This window comes from Phacochoerus africanus, chromosome 15 (genome assembly GCF_016906955.1).
Source record: "Phacochoerus africanus isolate WHEZ1 chromosome 15, ROS_Pafr_v1, whole genome shotgun sequence".
Lineage (NCBI taxonomy): Eukaryota > Metazoa > Chordata > Mammalia > Artiodactyla > Suidae > Phacochoerus > Phacochoerus africanus.
The window spans coordinates 92,851,241-92,866,276 of NC_062558.1; the positions used below are offsets into that span (position 1 = coordinate 92,851,241).

General features: G+C 42.2%; 1 protein-coding gene across 2 annotated transcripts; it reads left to right on the top strand.

Moving 5' to 3' along the window:
- The first annotated feature begins 2,026 nt into the window (after window positions 1-2,026).
- Window positions 2,027-15,036, top strand: ZNF239 (zinc finger protein 239). Of its 2 annotated transcripts, XM_047759813.1 has the most exons (4): window positions 2,057-2,107; window positions 2,999-3,039; window positions 9,721-9,815; window positions 12,559-15,036. In XM_047759813.1, the coding sequence occupies exon 4, from the start codon at window positions 12,823-12,825 to the stop codon at window positions 14,041-14,043; it is 1,221 nt and encodes a 406-aa protein (XP_047615769.1). In that variant the 5' UTR covers window positions 2,057-2,107; window positions 2,999-3,039; window positions 9,721-9,815; window positions 12,559-12,822; the 3' UTR covers window positions 14,044-15,036. The 2 variants fall into 2 exon arrangements, with proteins under 2 accessions (XP_047615768.1, XP_047615769.1); XM_047759812.1 differs by having other exon boundaries at window positions 2,027-3,039; window positions 9,721-9,965.

A 15,036-nucleotide genomic window follows, 5' to 3' on the forward strand; every position in this document is an offset into this window, starting at 1 on the left:
GATAACACAGAAGAGAGAAGGGAATGCCCTCATGTGTGAGGAAGGGGTAAGATTCAGGGTACAAACGGAGAGTTTTCTTTCTTTTCTTTCCCCCTCCCCACTCCCCCAGCCTACACCACAGGCACAGCAACCCAGGATCCAAGCCACATCTGAGACCTACATCACAGCTTGCAGCAACACCAGATCCTTAATTCACTGAGCGAGGCCAGGGATTGAACCCGCATCTTCATGGATACCATGTCCGATTCTTAACCTACTGAGCTACAATGGGAACTCCAAGTTTTCTTAAATAGAAACTGGGGCGGTTCATTCAGAATGGAAGGTAGAATAAATAGGCTCCAGTGGAAAGAGGTGGGCAGATGTGCTTGTGTGAGGGTATAAAAGTTCTCTCTTCTCAGAGAAAGCAAGGGTCATCAGCTGTGATTGAGATGAGAGAAGTAGTTATTGGAGGCTTGAAGAAAGACAAGAAACTGTGAGATAGTCATTTAGGAGAATGAATGAACTAAGAAGGTGTAATGGGATAATTAAGCAGCACTGAGGGCCCACTTGACCTTAGCAGTCATAAACTGAAAGTGAGACCAATCACCAGAGCCATATTTTTCTCAGGCCACATCTGCTACACAGGTACAAGTGTGAAATAGGCAAGGAGTTGGATTCAACTAGATTTGATATTTTTATCAGGAAAATAAAACCAAGGAAGTTAGGAGCAAGACACTGATCATAATTATGAGCCACTCCCTCTAAATTGGGTGGGGTGGAAAATGAGAACATGAAGGTGTGAGAGACAGGGCAAGAGTGATGGGATCGATAGGGAAGATTTAGGGGAACATTAGGTCCCAGAGAGATCTTTTGTTCCCCAGACCAAAGGCAGGAGAACACCTCTGAGGAGGAGGCTCTCCAAATGTGGTAGGCCCTCTAAAATATCCACATGTTAATCCCCAGAAACCATGAGTGCTACCTTATAGAGCAAAAAGGGATTTGTAAATGTGACAAAATTTAAGATCATGATGTGGAGATTGTTTTGGATTAACCAAGTGGGCCTGATGTAATCACATGTAGTTCTCTGGAAGAGTCTGCACCAGAGAAAGTAACTATCAAGCTACCTTATTAATTTCAAAGAAAGCAGAGATTGGAGTCATATGCTTTGAAGATGTAGGAAGAGATCACAAACCAAGGAACATAGACCATGAATTACCTTGAGAAAGGCAAGGGAATAGATCCTCCTCTAGAACCTCCAGAAGAACCCAGCAGTGCTGACACCTTGACTTTAGTGCAGTGAAACTGATTTCAAACTTCCGACCTCCCAGAACTGTAAGAGATGAAATTTGCGTCTGTGATACGTCATGGTATCATGATAAGTTTATGGTAATTTGTTACAGCAGCAACTGGAAACTACACCAAGAAGGGGAGAGACAAAGACGAGAGGACTAGAAAACAGCTCTTTCATCTCCAGGATTAATCTGAAGGGAAAGTATTCCAGAGAGACCAAGTGAGCATCCCTGTGTCATTCAGTGAGGGTGAAAACAATGGAGAAGCCACTGAGGAGAATTTTGGTGCCATTCCCTTGAAGGCATTAAGAACTAAAAGGGCCTCAGAGAGAAAGGTTTCTGTGTAATCTATGATACACAGTACTATCAAATTTTACAAATCAAACTGCAGGCCTCTATATACAGCATGACCTCATTTTTGTTTTTAAAAAGCATATTTGTATAAGTCGCTAAATGAATGAACTTCTGATTTTTAAAGGAGAGGAAAAAATTACGGGTAATGTACATTCTTTAACCCCACTAGCGCTTTAATAAAACGAAAATACACTTTAATGAGTATTCCTAAAATAATTCTTATGCGTTTATAATTTAAAACACACAGACGCACTAACACGGATAACTCCAAGGAACCAGACGCAGACCTCAAAAAACCGCGAAGAGCACTGGACCGAGCTTGTGATACTATCCTCCCACGCCGCGCCGCGCTAGGTCCCAGGGCGGCGCCGGAAGTGGGCGTGGTCCGCCCGCGGCTTTCTGGGACTTGTAGTTCGGCACATAGGCGCGGGTGCGGGTCAGTGTTGCGAATCTTGCGCTTCCAGGTGTCCGACTCCAAGTGGGAGGTGAGAGCTGTCTGGCAGAAGGCGCAGCCTGGAGCAGCCCGCAGCGAAGCATCTGGCTGTCTAGTTGTGGGAACGCTGCGGGGCAGGCGCTGGACCGCAGGGACCCGGAAGCCTGGCGGGCGGCCGTGGGAGGGCGCGCGCCCTGGTGGAGATGCGAACGCGGGCCGCACGTGTGCCCACGCGCTTCGGCCGCTGCTGCGTTCCAAGGATCGGCGGCGATCACCTGAGACCAGGCGTCCCCCACTGCTGAGCCGCCCGCGGTTCCGAATGGCCCTCCTCTCGCCTGCCTGAGCTCCGGCCTTGGCTGGCCTGGGAGCTTCGCAGTTGGCCATACCGGCCTTTTCCACGCCGGTGACTGGCCCTACTCGAAGAAGATTTTCGGTGGACGTTAAGGGACCGAGAGGTGGCCTTTGAGGGACTGAAGTTTCCATCCCCACAGCCCTGTCCTCGGTGAAAAGAGAGTGCGTCACAGGCCGTGCACCCCAGAAACGAGTCAGGCCGTCAGGTGTCTGGCAGCCGAAATCTCTCCGGAGAGGCGATACATCTAACCCGACAGCTCCTACTGCTCTAACTAGAACTTGAGGGCAAAAAAATCCGCGAAGCCTGGGGAAATGGGCACATCTTAAGAGCTGCTGGGAAGGATGGGAATTTCTTACCCTGGTGGGTTTGCGGGGGAGGCTTGGCATATTTGATCCGAAGCCCAGTGGAGAGAGGTGAGGGAGGTGCAGCATGGAGAGACAGGAAGGGTACCCCAGCAGAGGGTGTATGAAGGAAGGTTGCAGGAGCTGAGTAACTTTTTTCCTACAGTCTTGCTGGATTGGCTTGTCTGTGTCCTGCAAAGTGGACGTGATTTACATGGATTTTTCGCTTTCCCTAACTCTACCTTTCCAGGAGTCTGTCCTTCCTGACAAGAGGAAATGACCGAGTTCTAGGTGAGTTGCAGTTTTTCTTCTCTGAGACTGGAAATACTTTCCTTTCCTTCTTTTCCTTTCCTTTCCTTTCTTGGGAAGGACATCAGGATTAACTTGAGTGCCTGTATGGTGTCAGGTCCCGTCTTGGTTCTCTATATTTTTTTCTTTTTATTGTCATACTTCAGTGTGAGACAGAAAACATTTTATAAACATGAGTGTAAGAACATTAAGATACTAAGAGCGTATGGTTATCAAATGATGTCATCAGGGTCTGCACAGAAAACATGCGACTTTAAATTCCACCTGTTTTCACTGAACTACCCTGCTTCCATGAATTTGGCCCACTCCTGAGAGCACTGGGCTATGCTCTTTTATTAAAGACTCCACATAGCATTTTTGTCTGGTCCTGTGTCTCAAACCGTGCCTTTTCCTGCCAGACATTTCACTCACATTGAAATTCATTCAGAGTTGTGACATGCACAATCCAGTGGTCTCAAGAAAACAACAGAATTATAAACAACTGTGCTTTTTGTCATGAGCAGATGATGTGTATGAAAAAAGTATGCACATTAACAATGATTTATTAAACACGAAAGATCAAAAACATGAGGAAATTTGTTAAATAACAGCAGAGTAGTTACCAGATCACTCCCAGAAATGGCTCTTCAGTCAGGCTGTGCGTCACAATTATCAGAGGTGTTCTTTAAGAATTAAGACTGAGTCAGGATTGTTAACCACAGAGCCACGAAGGGAACTCCAAGAATTAAGGTTCCTAGGCATCATTCCCCCAGAACTACTAAAAGGAGAATTTCACTCCTTTTTTATCCCTTTGATCTTTGTACATCCAAAAATTTATTGTGACATATTTCTCTACATACTTGGATATTTCTCTACATACTTACCACATAGGTAGATAAGATAGGTTGCTCATCTTGCATGCTCTCATTGTTTTGTTGCTTATACCAGCATATCTACATGTTTAATTGGTACAAGAAGTTGAATTACCATGCAGCATTTTTTTAAAGACCAATTTCTCATTGGTTTCCATAAAACCATTTCTAGGAAGTTAGGTCAAGACTGTCAGTATCATAGAATTTTTGAAAAGGAAGGGGTTAGCCAGCCCCTTCTCTGCCTTGGTGCCGTTATCTTACAGAGGAGAGGTCAAATTCTGAGGGAGCTAAAGGGGAACACCATGTCTTTTATTGCAGAGAGCAGCAGAGCCAGAAGTAAACCCCATGTTTTCTAACTCCATGCACTTCCTTCTCCATAACTAAACAGGTTATCACACCAGAAATTATTTGAATAAAATATCAGGCTGGATTTTTTTTTATAATTAGATGAAATTATTTTTTTAAATTGGAAGTATAGTTGATTTACAGTGTTTCAGATGTACAGACTGGATTTTAAGGAAGAAAAAAAATTAGTTCTTAACAATATCACCAACAAAACCATCTTTTTGCTTAGTCCTCACATCCATGGCAAAACACCATGTATGCTTATAAAAATCTGTTTAAGGAGTTCCCATCATGGCACAGCAGAAACAAATCCAACTAGGAACCATGAGGTTGCCAGTTTGATCCATGGTCTCGCTCAGTGGGCTAAGGATCTGGTGTTGCCGTGAGCTGTGGTGTAGGTGGCAGACATGGCTTGGATCTGGCGTGGCTGTGGCTGTGACTGTGGTATAGGCCGGTGGCTACAGCTGGGATTTCACCCCTAGCCTGGGAACCTCCATATGCTGCAGGTGCAGCCCTAAAAAGACAAAAATAAATAAATAAAAATCTGTTTAAAAGGACAGTAAGCTGCCTCAGATACTGAGTGTGACATCTCAGTGCCTTGAAAATAATTGAGAGGGAGTTCCCATTGTGGCTCAGCAGGTTAAGGATCTGACTAGTATCCATGAGGATACGGGTTCAATCCCTGGCCTTGCTCAGTAGGTTAAAGGATCCAGCATTGCCATGAGCTGTGGTATAGGTCACAAATGCAGCTCAGATCTGTTGTTGCAGCAGCTGTGGTGTAAGCTGGCAGCTGCAGCTCTGATTCAGCCCCAAACCTGGGAACTTCCATGTGCCTCAGACAAAGCCCGTTTAAAAAAAAAAAAAAAAAGAAAAAGAAAGAAAGAAAGAAAAAATAATCGAGAACTTCAGCAAAGATTGACCTGAGTAAAAGCCTGTGTTATTTTACTTCCCTTCTGTCTCTTCCTTAATGAAGAATGTTTATTCACTATGATGAAGTTAGGGATTGCTAGCATATTGAAATTTAAGATTCTGGCATATGTTAATAAATTTCTGGAGTTCTCTTCGTTGCTCAGAGGTTAATGAATCCGACTAGGAACCATCAGGTTGCGGGTTCGATCCCTGGCCTTGCTCAGTGGGTTAAGGATCTGGGGTTGCCGTGAGCTATGGTGTAGGTTGCAGACCTGGCTCGGATCCTGCGTTGCTGTGGCTGTGGTGTAGGCCGGCGGCTACAGCTCCAATTAGACCCCTAGCTTGGGAACCTCCATATGCCGCAGGAGCAGCCCTAGAAAAGGCAAAAAAAAAGACAAAAAAAAAGCAGAAGTCCCGTTTATCCCCTTTCTCCCTTTGTGACCTTGGATAAGTCACTTCACCATTATGAACCTTAGTTTTCTCATCTGTAAAATGAGAGTGCTGAATTTGATGATCTCAAGCTTTCTTTGTTTGTTTTGGCTTCACCTGTGGCATTCAGAAGTTCCCAAACTCATGCCACAGCAGTGACACTGCCAGGTCCCTAACCTGCTGAGCCACAAGGGAACTTCCTGAAAACTTTCATGTCCCTAACTTCACTCTACCCAGGTTCTGGTCATTTGCTATCACAGACTGTCTGCATTGGAGTAAATCTTGTGCAAATATCATTTCACAACTATGCCAGGAAACCTAAAGAATAAAACCCCCAGGCTGGACTGCTGAGTGTGTACGTTTGTGACTTTGATACTTAATTATCAAAATGTCCTTTGGAGGGGGGACTGATACCAATTTATACTCCCAAGCCGTGTGTGTTGCCAGGCTTTGGGTTTTTCCAGTGTTAACAGGGAGAAAATGGTACCTCAGCATAGTTTTGATTTAAATATTTTATATGTTATACTGCTTTTTTTCAGTTTATCAATATTTGACATTTCCTATTAACTTCCTTATATCATAGATGAGATTTAGCTCTTTTTTATGTTATATCCCCCATAATGCCCATCTTCCCAAGAATTTATCTCAGTCACATCAGCAATTAATGCTTATGTTGCTTTGACTTCATAATTCTTTTTCCTGCAAACAGTATACTATGATTACAGTTCCTTTTTTTTTAATCCCTTTTCTAAAACTAATACCTGCTTTTTAAAGTATATTTTATTTAGGGTTTTTTTTTTCCTTTTTTAAAAGTTTTATTAAAGTATGGTTGATTTACAATGTTGAGATAACTTCTGCTGTACAACAAAGTGATTCAGTTATACATATACACACACCCACTCTTTTTCAGATTCTTTTCCCATATAGATTATCACAGAATATTGGGTAGAGTTCCCTGTGCTATACAGCAGGTCTCTGCTGGCAGTCATTCCATATACCACAGTGTACATATGCCAATCCCAACAGAGGTATTTGAAAATTGAAAATATGAGGGCAGAAATGAATAAGTCAAAACAAGATTTGGAAGACAAAGTCAGCAATTCTCCCACCGAATTGGGCAAAAAAGCAAACAAATGGGAAATACGGAAAAAAGGAAAGAGTCCAAGAGATCTGATAGAAATTTCTGAAAAGAAAAAAGAAGTGCATAGAGAAGATAAAGTCACGAACAAGATAATTTTCAAAAATTTGCAAATCTAGCGTATATGAATTCCCACTGAAAAGGGATTCATACATAGAGTGCCCAACATTATGGAAGGAAACAGAGCCCATCAAAGTACCTATCTATGAAATGAGAGAGGAACATTGACCAGGTGAGAGAGAGAGCTGCAGCTGAGGCCTCCACCACAGCCATAGCAACATGAGATCCTTCTTAGCCACTCCTGCAACTTAAGCTGCAACTTGTGACAATTCCGGACCCTCACTCAGGGGGTTACACTGAGTGAGGCCAGGGATTGAACCCACATCCTCATGGATGCTATGTTGAGTTCTTAGCCACAACAGGAACTCCATAAATTTGACAGAGAAAATTTGAGCTCAAAGTTAAACAAAATGTTCTATAAGAAAGCAAAAGTGATCATAGTATATTGGATTGTCAGAAAAAAATCAAAATTTTACTGAGTTGAAAGGATGTGAGTGTGTGTGTGGTGTGTATGTGTATGTGTGTAGTGGGGGTAGAGAAAGGATTGTGAAAAGATACAAATCCTCATATTCCAAAAAGTGGAGTCGACCGATCATTTCAATGGGAAAATATAGGTACATGTATAGACAGGTTATACAGAGATTCTGGGGTAAATGGTAAAATATCAATTTGAAAAACTCAAAGTGGTTGCCTAGTGGAAGTAGGAAGTGGGATGATAGAAGCTTTAGAACCATTTGATACTTTGAGCATTGTGCCAGCATTTCCGTAAATATAAACTTCAGGTAAAGGGAGGAATGAAAAAGTGAAAAATGAAAAAATCTGGCAGACTATAAGAAAAAAAAATGCTGCACCTTTCTCTATGGCTTGAGTATGCAGCAATTAAGCTATGTCATATTTATAAGAAAAGACATTTTAAAAATTAAATGTACACATAAAGAAATTATGCACAAATGCACTGGCCTAGCCAGCCAATGGTAGAGTGATGATACTATTATTAGCAGCAGGTTTGGGACAAGTTTGAGAAAGCAACCTTCTTCTTCCTTTAGTTTTATCATGGGATTATAGCTCTTTTCCTTTTAAAATAGTTTAGAGATAGAGAAAATTTGTCAACACCGTAAATACTACCCTCCTCTCTTTCTAAAGTATATTTTATTTAGGGTTTTCTTTCTTTCCATTCTGTTTTACAGAGTTTTGGTTGATTTGGTTAAATATTGGTTTTCTTTTATATATCAACAGTTGATTCAGCTTGTCTGTTTTATTCTTTGTCATTTGCTATTTCTTATATATCATTTTTCTTAAATAATTTAAATTTTCATCTGCTACAGCACATTGCTGAGTAATTGTTTCAGTAATTGTTTAAATCCTTCCTTATCTGAAAAAGTGTCTATTCCTCCTACTGAAATGGCTGATTTGCTGGGTATAGAATAGAATATTAATTTCACAATCTTTTACCTCCAAAATTACAAGTTTTTACTCAGTTATCTTCAGGTAAACAATATTGCTGTTTAGTAGTTTATTATCAGTATAATTCTCATTTATATTTACATCTAACTTGGCTTTTCTATCTGGGTTCCTTTTTGAGTTTTTTGGTTTTTGCTTTTTGCTTTTTGCTTTTCATGGCTGCACCTGTGACACATGGAAGTTCCCAGGCTGGGGGTTGAATTGGAGCGGCAGCTGCCCACCTATGCCACAGCCACAGCAACATGGGATCCTTAACCCACTGAGCTGGGCCAGGAATCCAACTCACATATTCATGGATACTCATCAGGTTCATAACCCACTGAGCCACAACAGGAACTCTTAGTCTGAGTGCTTTTAGCATTTTTCTAAGTTTGTCTTCCCTTGAAGTCCTAAGGTTTCACACACAGTTTTTTAGCATTTAGTGAGCCCTGAATCTTGAATTCTAGGAAACTTTCTTGTTTCTGTCCTTTGATCATTCCTTCATTCTACCTCCACTATATTCATCAGACTCCAAGATGGACTTTTGCCCACTGCCACAGCATGTAAAAGTTCCCAGGCCAAGGATCAGCAACCCAAGCCACAGCAGTGACAATACCATATCCTTAACCTGCTGAGCCACCAGGGAACTCAAGTGAGCTTTTGCTTTTATCTATCTGCCTACCCTTTTACTCTGCATTCCCTCAATCTTCCATCTTAGTCAGATGTCCATTTTACTATTCAACCCATCTAGATTGCAGGCCTTAGAATCAGACTGCCTGATATTTGTATTATGACACAAGTTACTTAGTCATTTCAACCTTGGTTTCTTCTAATGTAGAATGGGTATTCTAATAGTTCCTCTCACACAAGGTCATGCAGCCAGTGCCTTAGTGCTTCAAATGGGCTCAGTAGATGTTAAATATTATGATTATCATCTTTTTCAATCCTTTTATTAATTTTGAAGAATTCTGATTCTTCATAGCAGTGTATTTATATTTTTATTTTATTAGAGTTACTGGTTCTTTTAAGATGTGATATCCTCTAAGATTTCTCTGGGGTTTTAATTATGAGCCTTTTAAAATCTATTTCCTCTGTTTATTGTTTCTTGAGTTTGTGCCTCTTTATTATAGTTTCCTGCTTTTTTTGTCTCCTTTTTTTTGTCTTTTTTTTTTTTTTTTTGGCTGCATCCACAGCATATGGAAGTTTCCGGGCCAGGGATTGAATCTGAGCTAGAACTTCAGCCTACACCACAGCTGCCACAATGCCACATCCTTAACCCACTGCTCCAGGCCAGGGATTGAACCAGCACCTCCACAGGGACAAACTGGATCATTAACCCACTGTGCCACAGCAGGAACTCACACTCCATATATTATTATAATTGTCTTTTTTTTTTTTTCCCCAAAAGTCCTACGTTCACAGTATGATGCTAGAGGGTACATCCTCAGCTGATGTTCAACCCTCTTTGGTGCATACATGTTCTACTTACAGGGGACATCTCTGCTGACTGGGCTTGGGATGGATCTAATAAGAATCCAGATGGTGAGTGATGCAGACCCCTTTTCTGAGGTTGCCTCTTCGGACTGGTAAGTAATCTGGGGCATCCCTGCATCAGTCTCCAGCTCTGGGATGTCCTCCTTATCAGAAATTCTACTTCACAGGTTACCTAGAGGCTTTACCCTGGGCACATGTGGAGTCGGTTGCTCCTTTTGTACCTCAGTCCTGTCATTGTGCAGGTTTGGCATTACCTCACCTTCTGCTTCACTCTTCAGCCCAGATAATACCATTAGGAGTCCCCCTTTGGCAGACCATTTATTTTATTTTTGAAGCTTTATAGGGGGCCACTAATCTTAGCCACCTAATGAGAGTGGTACTGCTAATGGCAACAACTAGTTGAACCATTACAAATGCCTAACATGATTTAATAAACTTGTTTCCAGGATAAACCTGTCTTACTTCATAATTGTTGATTCTGAACTTGGAATTTGAATTTCTAGGACTTTTGAGAAGCTCTCCTACATCTTCGGGAGCCTCTTCCTGTACATAATTTGAGCTGTGCATTTGATTTTTTTCTAGTTTCTCCCTCAGACCTCATTCATCTGCTCTTTATCATCTAGGAATTCCTTAGCATTTTCTTTTTTTTTTTTTTTGTCTTTTTGCCATTTCTTGGGCCACTCCTGCGGCACATGGAGATTCCCAGGCTAGGGGTCTAATCGGAGCTGCAGCTGCCAGCCTACGCCAGAGCCACAGCAACGCGGGATCCGAGCAGTATCTGCGACCTACACCACAGCTCACAGCAATGCCGGATCGTTAACCCACTGAGCAAGGGCAGGGATCGAACCTGCAACCTCATGGTTCTTAGTCGGATTCGTTAACCACTGCGCCACAACGGGAACTCCATTCCTTAGCATTTTTATTCTGGTAATGGCAACCTTTTTTTTTTCCCAAGACTACTGTGAATTGGGAGGGGGGTGTCATTTAGTGTAATATAAGAGTCTTTACCATAATTGTTTGACTAACACATCTTCCTTGAGTTACAGCGGGGTTATCCCCATAAACCCATGGTAAATTAAAAATACTATTAAGTCAAAAATGTATATAATACATCTAACCTACCAAACATCATAGCTTAGCCTGACCTACCTTAATTATGCTCAGAACACTTTACATTAGCCTAAGTTATGCAAAATCATCTAACACAAAGCCTATTTTATAATTGTATTGGATATCTCATGAAATTCATCAAATACTGTGCTCAAAGTGAAAAACAGAATGGTTATAAGCATATTGCTTGGAGCTGTGGCTGCTGCCACTGCCCAGCATCATGAGAGAGTACTGTACAGCATATCGCTAGCCCAGGAAAAGATCAAAATTTAAAGTACTCTTTCTATTAAATGAATATCACTTTCACACCACCTTAAGGTCAAAAAATCGTAAGTTGAGCCATTGTAAGTCAGAGACCATGTCTAGTAAGTCTAAAATCTGTATTACTAGCACAGTAATCTCCCAAGAGTACCAGACCCATGTATCTCACTGCTTACTGAATGGTGCAAACATGTTCCACCAGAACCGCAAATTAAACAAGTCAGATTCTGAGTTTGTTCTCTCTCTCCCTTCCCCAGTCCAGACTTGGGAGATTAAGACTCCCCATCTTGTGATACAGCATGCTTATATCTAGTCACTCAAGCAAAGAACTTGTGGATTCTTGGTGCCTCCTTCTGAGTTTAGTCAGTCATCATATGATTTAGAATGAATCTCTTTTCTCTCCATAGCCATCCTCCTTATCACTTTTCTTCTGATCTCCTCTGTCCTTACCTTAAAGTCTTGCTCATTTCTGATGTGGTTATAATCACAAAGTCAGTCTTTCACTCTTGATTGTAATCCTTTAATAGTTTTACATCTCTGAGGGGAATATCTGAGTATACACCAAGCCCTTTGTTTTCGCTTCTGTCTTCCTCTCCAGGCGTAGTCTTTGTCACTGCTCCCTGTTTTATTTCCTTCACAAAAAAACTATATATAGCTTTCCTGAACATGTCATATTTTCTCTCCACATTTCATTTTTTTCCTTATATTTACCCCCAGAAATCTTCGCTAAGGTTTGAGTTGAATGTCCCTACTCTGTGCTCCCATGACTGGCTGTGCAAGCATTTACAGTAGCATTTATATGGTATTATCATGCTGACTTATTTATCTTTCTTCCCAGTAAACTCTAGCTTGTCAGACAAAAGGATTTCTATTTTCTTCTTTGTATTCCCAGCACCTATTAGATTACCAGTTAAATGCAAATTTAATTAAAATAAAATAAAATGAGGAGTTCCCGTCGTGGCGCAGTGGTTAATGAATCCGACTAGGAACTATGAGGTTGCGGGTTCGATCCCTGCCCTTGCTCAGTGGGTTAACGATCTGGCGTTGCCATGAGCTGTGGTGTAGGTTGCAGACGTGGCTCAGATCTGGCGTTGCTGTGGCTCTGGCGTAGGCCAGGGGCTACAGCTCCGATTGGACCCCTAGCCTGGGAGCCTGGGAACCTCCATATGCTGCAGGAGCGGCCCAAAGAAATAGCGAAAAGACCAAAAAAATAAAAATAAAATGAAATGTTATTTGTGGCAAGGATGTGGGAGCATAGCCTTCTGCAGGGTTAGAGTATGAATGCTTTTATGGCTATGCTTTAAACGTCTGTCTTGTGTACCCAAGCCCTCTCCCTTCCTAACATTAGCCCAAAGGACATGACTATAAGGACAAGACTGCATTTTTTCCTAGTTATCTTAGGCACCCCAGTTTTGAAATTTTGAATTTACCCTTTGTTATCTCTGAATTCTCTTTGTTCCCTAGGAGACTTGAATGAAAATTCTGTGGAGAATCAAGAGAAAGGACTTAGGTTATCTATCACCTGAAGAGCTTTCCACCTGGCAAATTTTGGAAGAGATGGCCAGTACAGTAACTGGGAGTCAGGATTAAATTGTGAATCTTCAAGGGGAGGTGTATAGGAACCCTGAACTAGATCTTTCCACCTGTCAGAAGTAGGGAGAACATCTTCTCATTTTTCCAGAAACAAGAACAGTGTGGTGACTCTTCAAAGTGATGATTTAAAAAAACATGGAAAGTGAAGAATATTTGTCTTTGAAAGTCCCAAGCCAAATGGCCACACAGAACTCCTCAGTGACATTCTGTAAAAATGAGCCCCAGGACCCTCAGGAAAGCAAAAGTCTGTTTGTAACTGAAGAAAGCACTGAGAGGAAAATGACAGAGGGAAAAAGTCCTCCCATTGACCATTGTTCAGAGAAATTTCAGAATAAACTTGAGTCTAATGTAACAGAAATGGTCTCGCCACTGTTCAGAGGTGAGACATTCTGCCAGATTGGCCAGTTGAAAGAATCCTTGGATCCCTCTGACTGTAACCACAAAGACGTTTGTGGTTGGAAATCACGGCTTGTCAGTCATAGTCATGAGAGAGCTCATATAGAGGAGAAGCCCTGTACCCATTATGACTGTGGGAAAATGTGTAGCACCAGCCTCAGTGGTCACCCAGGTGAGAAAGTTCACACTGCAGAGAAACTATACAGATGTAGTCAGTGCGGTAGGGACTTCAGTGAGCGCTCAGAGCTAGTCCTTCATCAGAGAGACCACACAGAGGAAAAGCCCTTCAGATGTGATCACTGTGGGAAGGGCTTCACGAGAAGCTCAAGTCTCCTCATCCACCGCGAAGTCCATGCAGATGAGAAGCCTTATAAGTGCGACAAGTGTGGGAAAGGCTTCACGAGGAGTTCAAGTCTGCTCATTCATCACTCAGTCCACACAGGTGAGAAGCCTTACAAATGTGACAAGTGCGGGAAGGGCTTTACTCAGAGCTCCAAACTGCACATCCACCAGCGTGTGCATACTGGTGAGAAGCCCTATGAGTGCGGGGAGTGTGGTATGAGCTTCAGTCAGCGCTCCAACCTGCATATCCACCAGCGCATCCACACAGGCGAGAGGCCCTACAAGTGTGGGGAGTGTGGGAAGGGCTTTAGTCAGAGTTCAAACCTTCACATCCACCGGTGCACACACACGGGGGAGAAACCTTACCAGTGCTATGAGTGTGGGAAGGGCTTCAGCCAGAGCTCAGACCTCCGCATCCACCTCAGAGTCCATACTGGAGAGAAGCCCTATCACTGTGGCAAGTGTGGGAAGGGATTTAGCCAGAGTTCCAAACTCCTCATCCACCAGAGAGTCCACACCGGAGAGAAGCCCTATGAGTGCAGCAAGTGTGGGAAGGGCTTCAGCCAGAGCTCCAACCTCCACATCCACCAGCGGGTCCACAGGAAAGATCCTCATTAAATGAGGTCTTCAGTCACATGCTCGTACTCTCAAGAAATAAATGTTTTTTTAACATCACTCTTACTTTTCTACTCTTAGGAGGTAGTAAGAGTTACTCAGATATGTTCCTTAACTGAAAATCATTCATTTAAAGTATTTAAGTACCAAGCACTTTGTTATGCTACACAGCAAATTGATTGTTCTTGTTCCTCAGATTGGTAAAGTGAAAAACGTCTGTACTTTGCCGTTGAGCCAGTGTTACTAGAGCTACATATCCTACCCAGCGTTTTTAAGTGCAAGAACCTTACATTTGTCAAAGCAGAACATATTTCTCTTTGTTCACATCCTCTGAGAAATTGGAACTTTGGCTTCTCTTCAAATCACGTGCCTTGTGTTTTCCTATTTCCTTCCAGCCCTGAGTAGCCCTCTCTAAACTATGACTGTACAATATGTTTTAGGTTGAGGGCATGGTTGGACATATCATTGGCATGGAAATCTGTTGTTTATTGCAAACATGTGCTCCAGCCTGTAGCCTCACAACAAGACGGTGAAGAGCTACTTGTGTATTACACTCCACACACTCCAGGATGTGGAACCCTGCTTCCCCAAAGGCAACTGCTCAAGAACATCAGTGGTTCCTTTTCATGGGTACAGCTAGTTTGTTGGGGTTTTTCCAGATCTTGCCACTTCAGATGATGCCCCCACCAAACTAAAGCCAAGTAGGGTACATATATTATGTGGAGATGTCCAGTGAAGCTGAAATATATTTAAATGTATTTAATTCATCTCTCAACACTTAACTCTCATTTCCTTAATTTTCTTCATCACCCGTATTATATATTAATCAAAACAAAGGTGTTAGTAGAGAAAGTTCTGATATTTTTTCTCTTCAGGCTTATCTTGTTTGAATATTTGATGTATAACAAAAAAAAGTCATTTGTTTTTGCAGTGTTGTTAGCAAACCAAACTTGGGCCCGCTTGCCCATGCACAGTAAAGCCAATCTACTGACACTG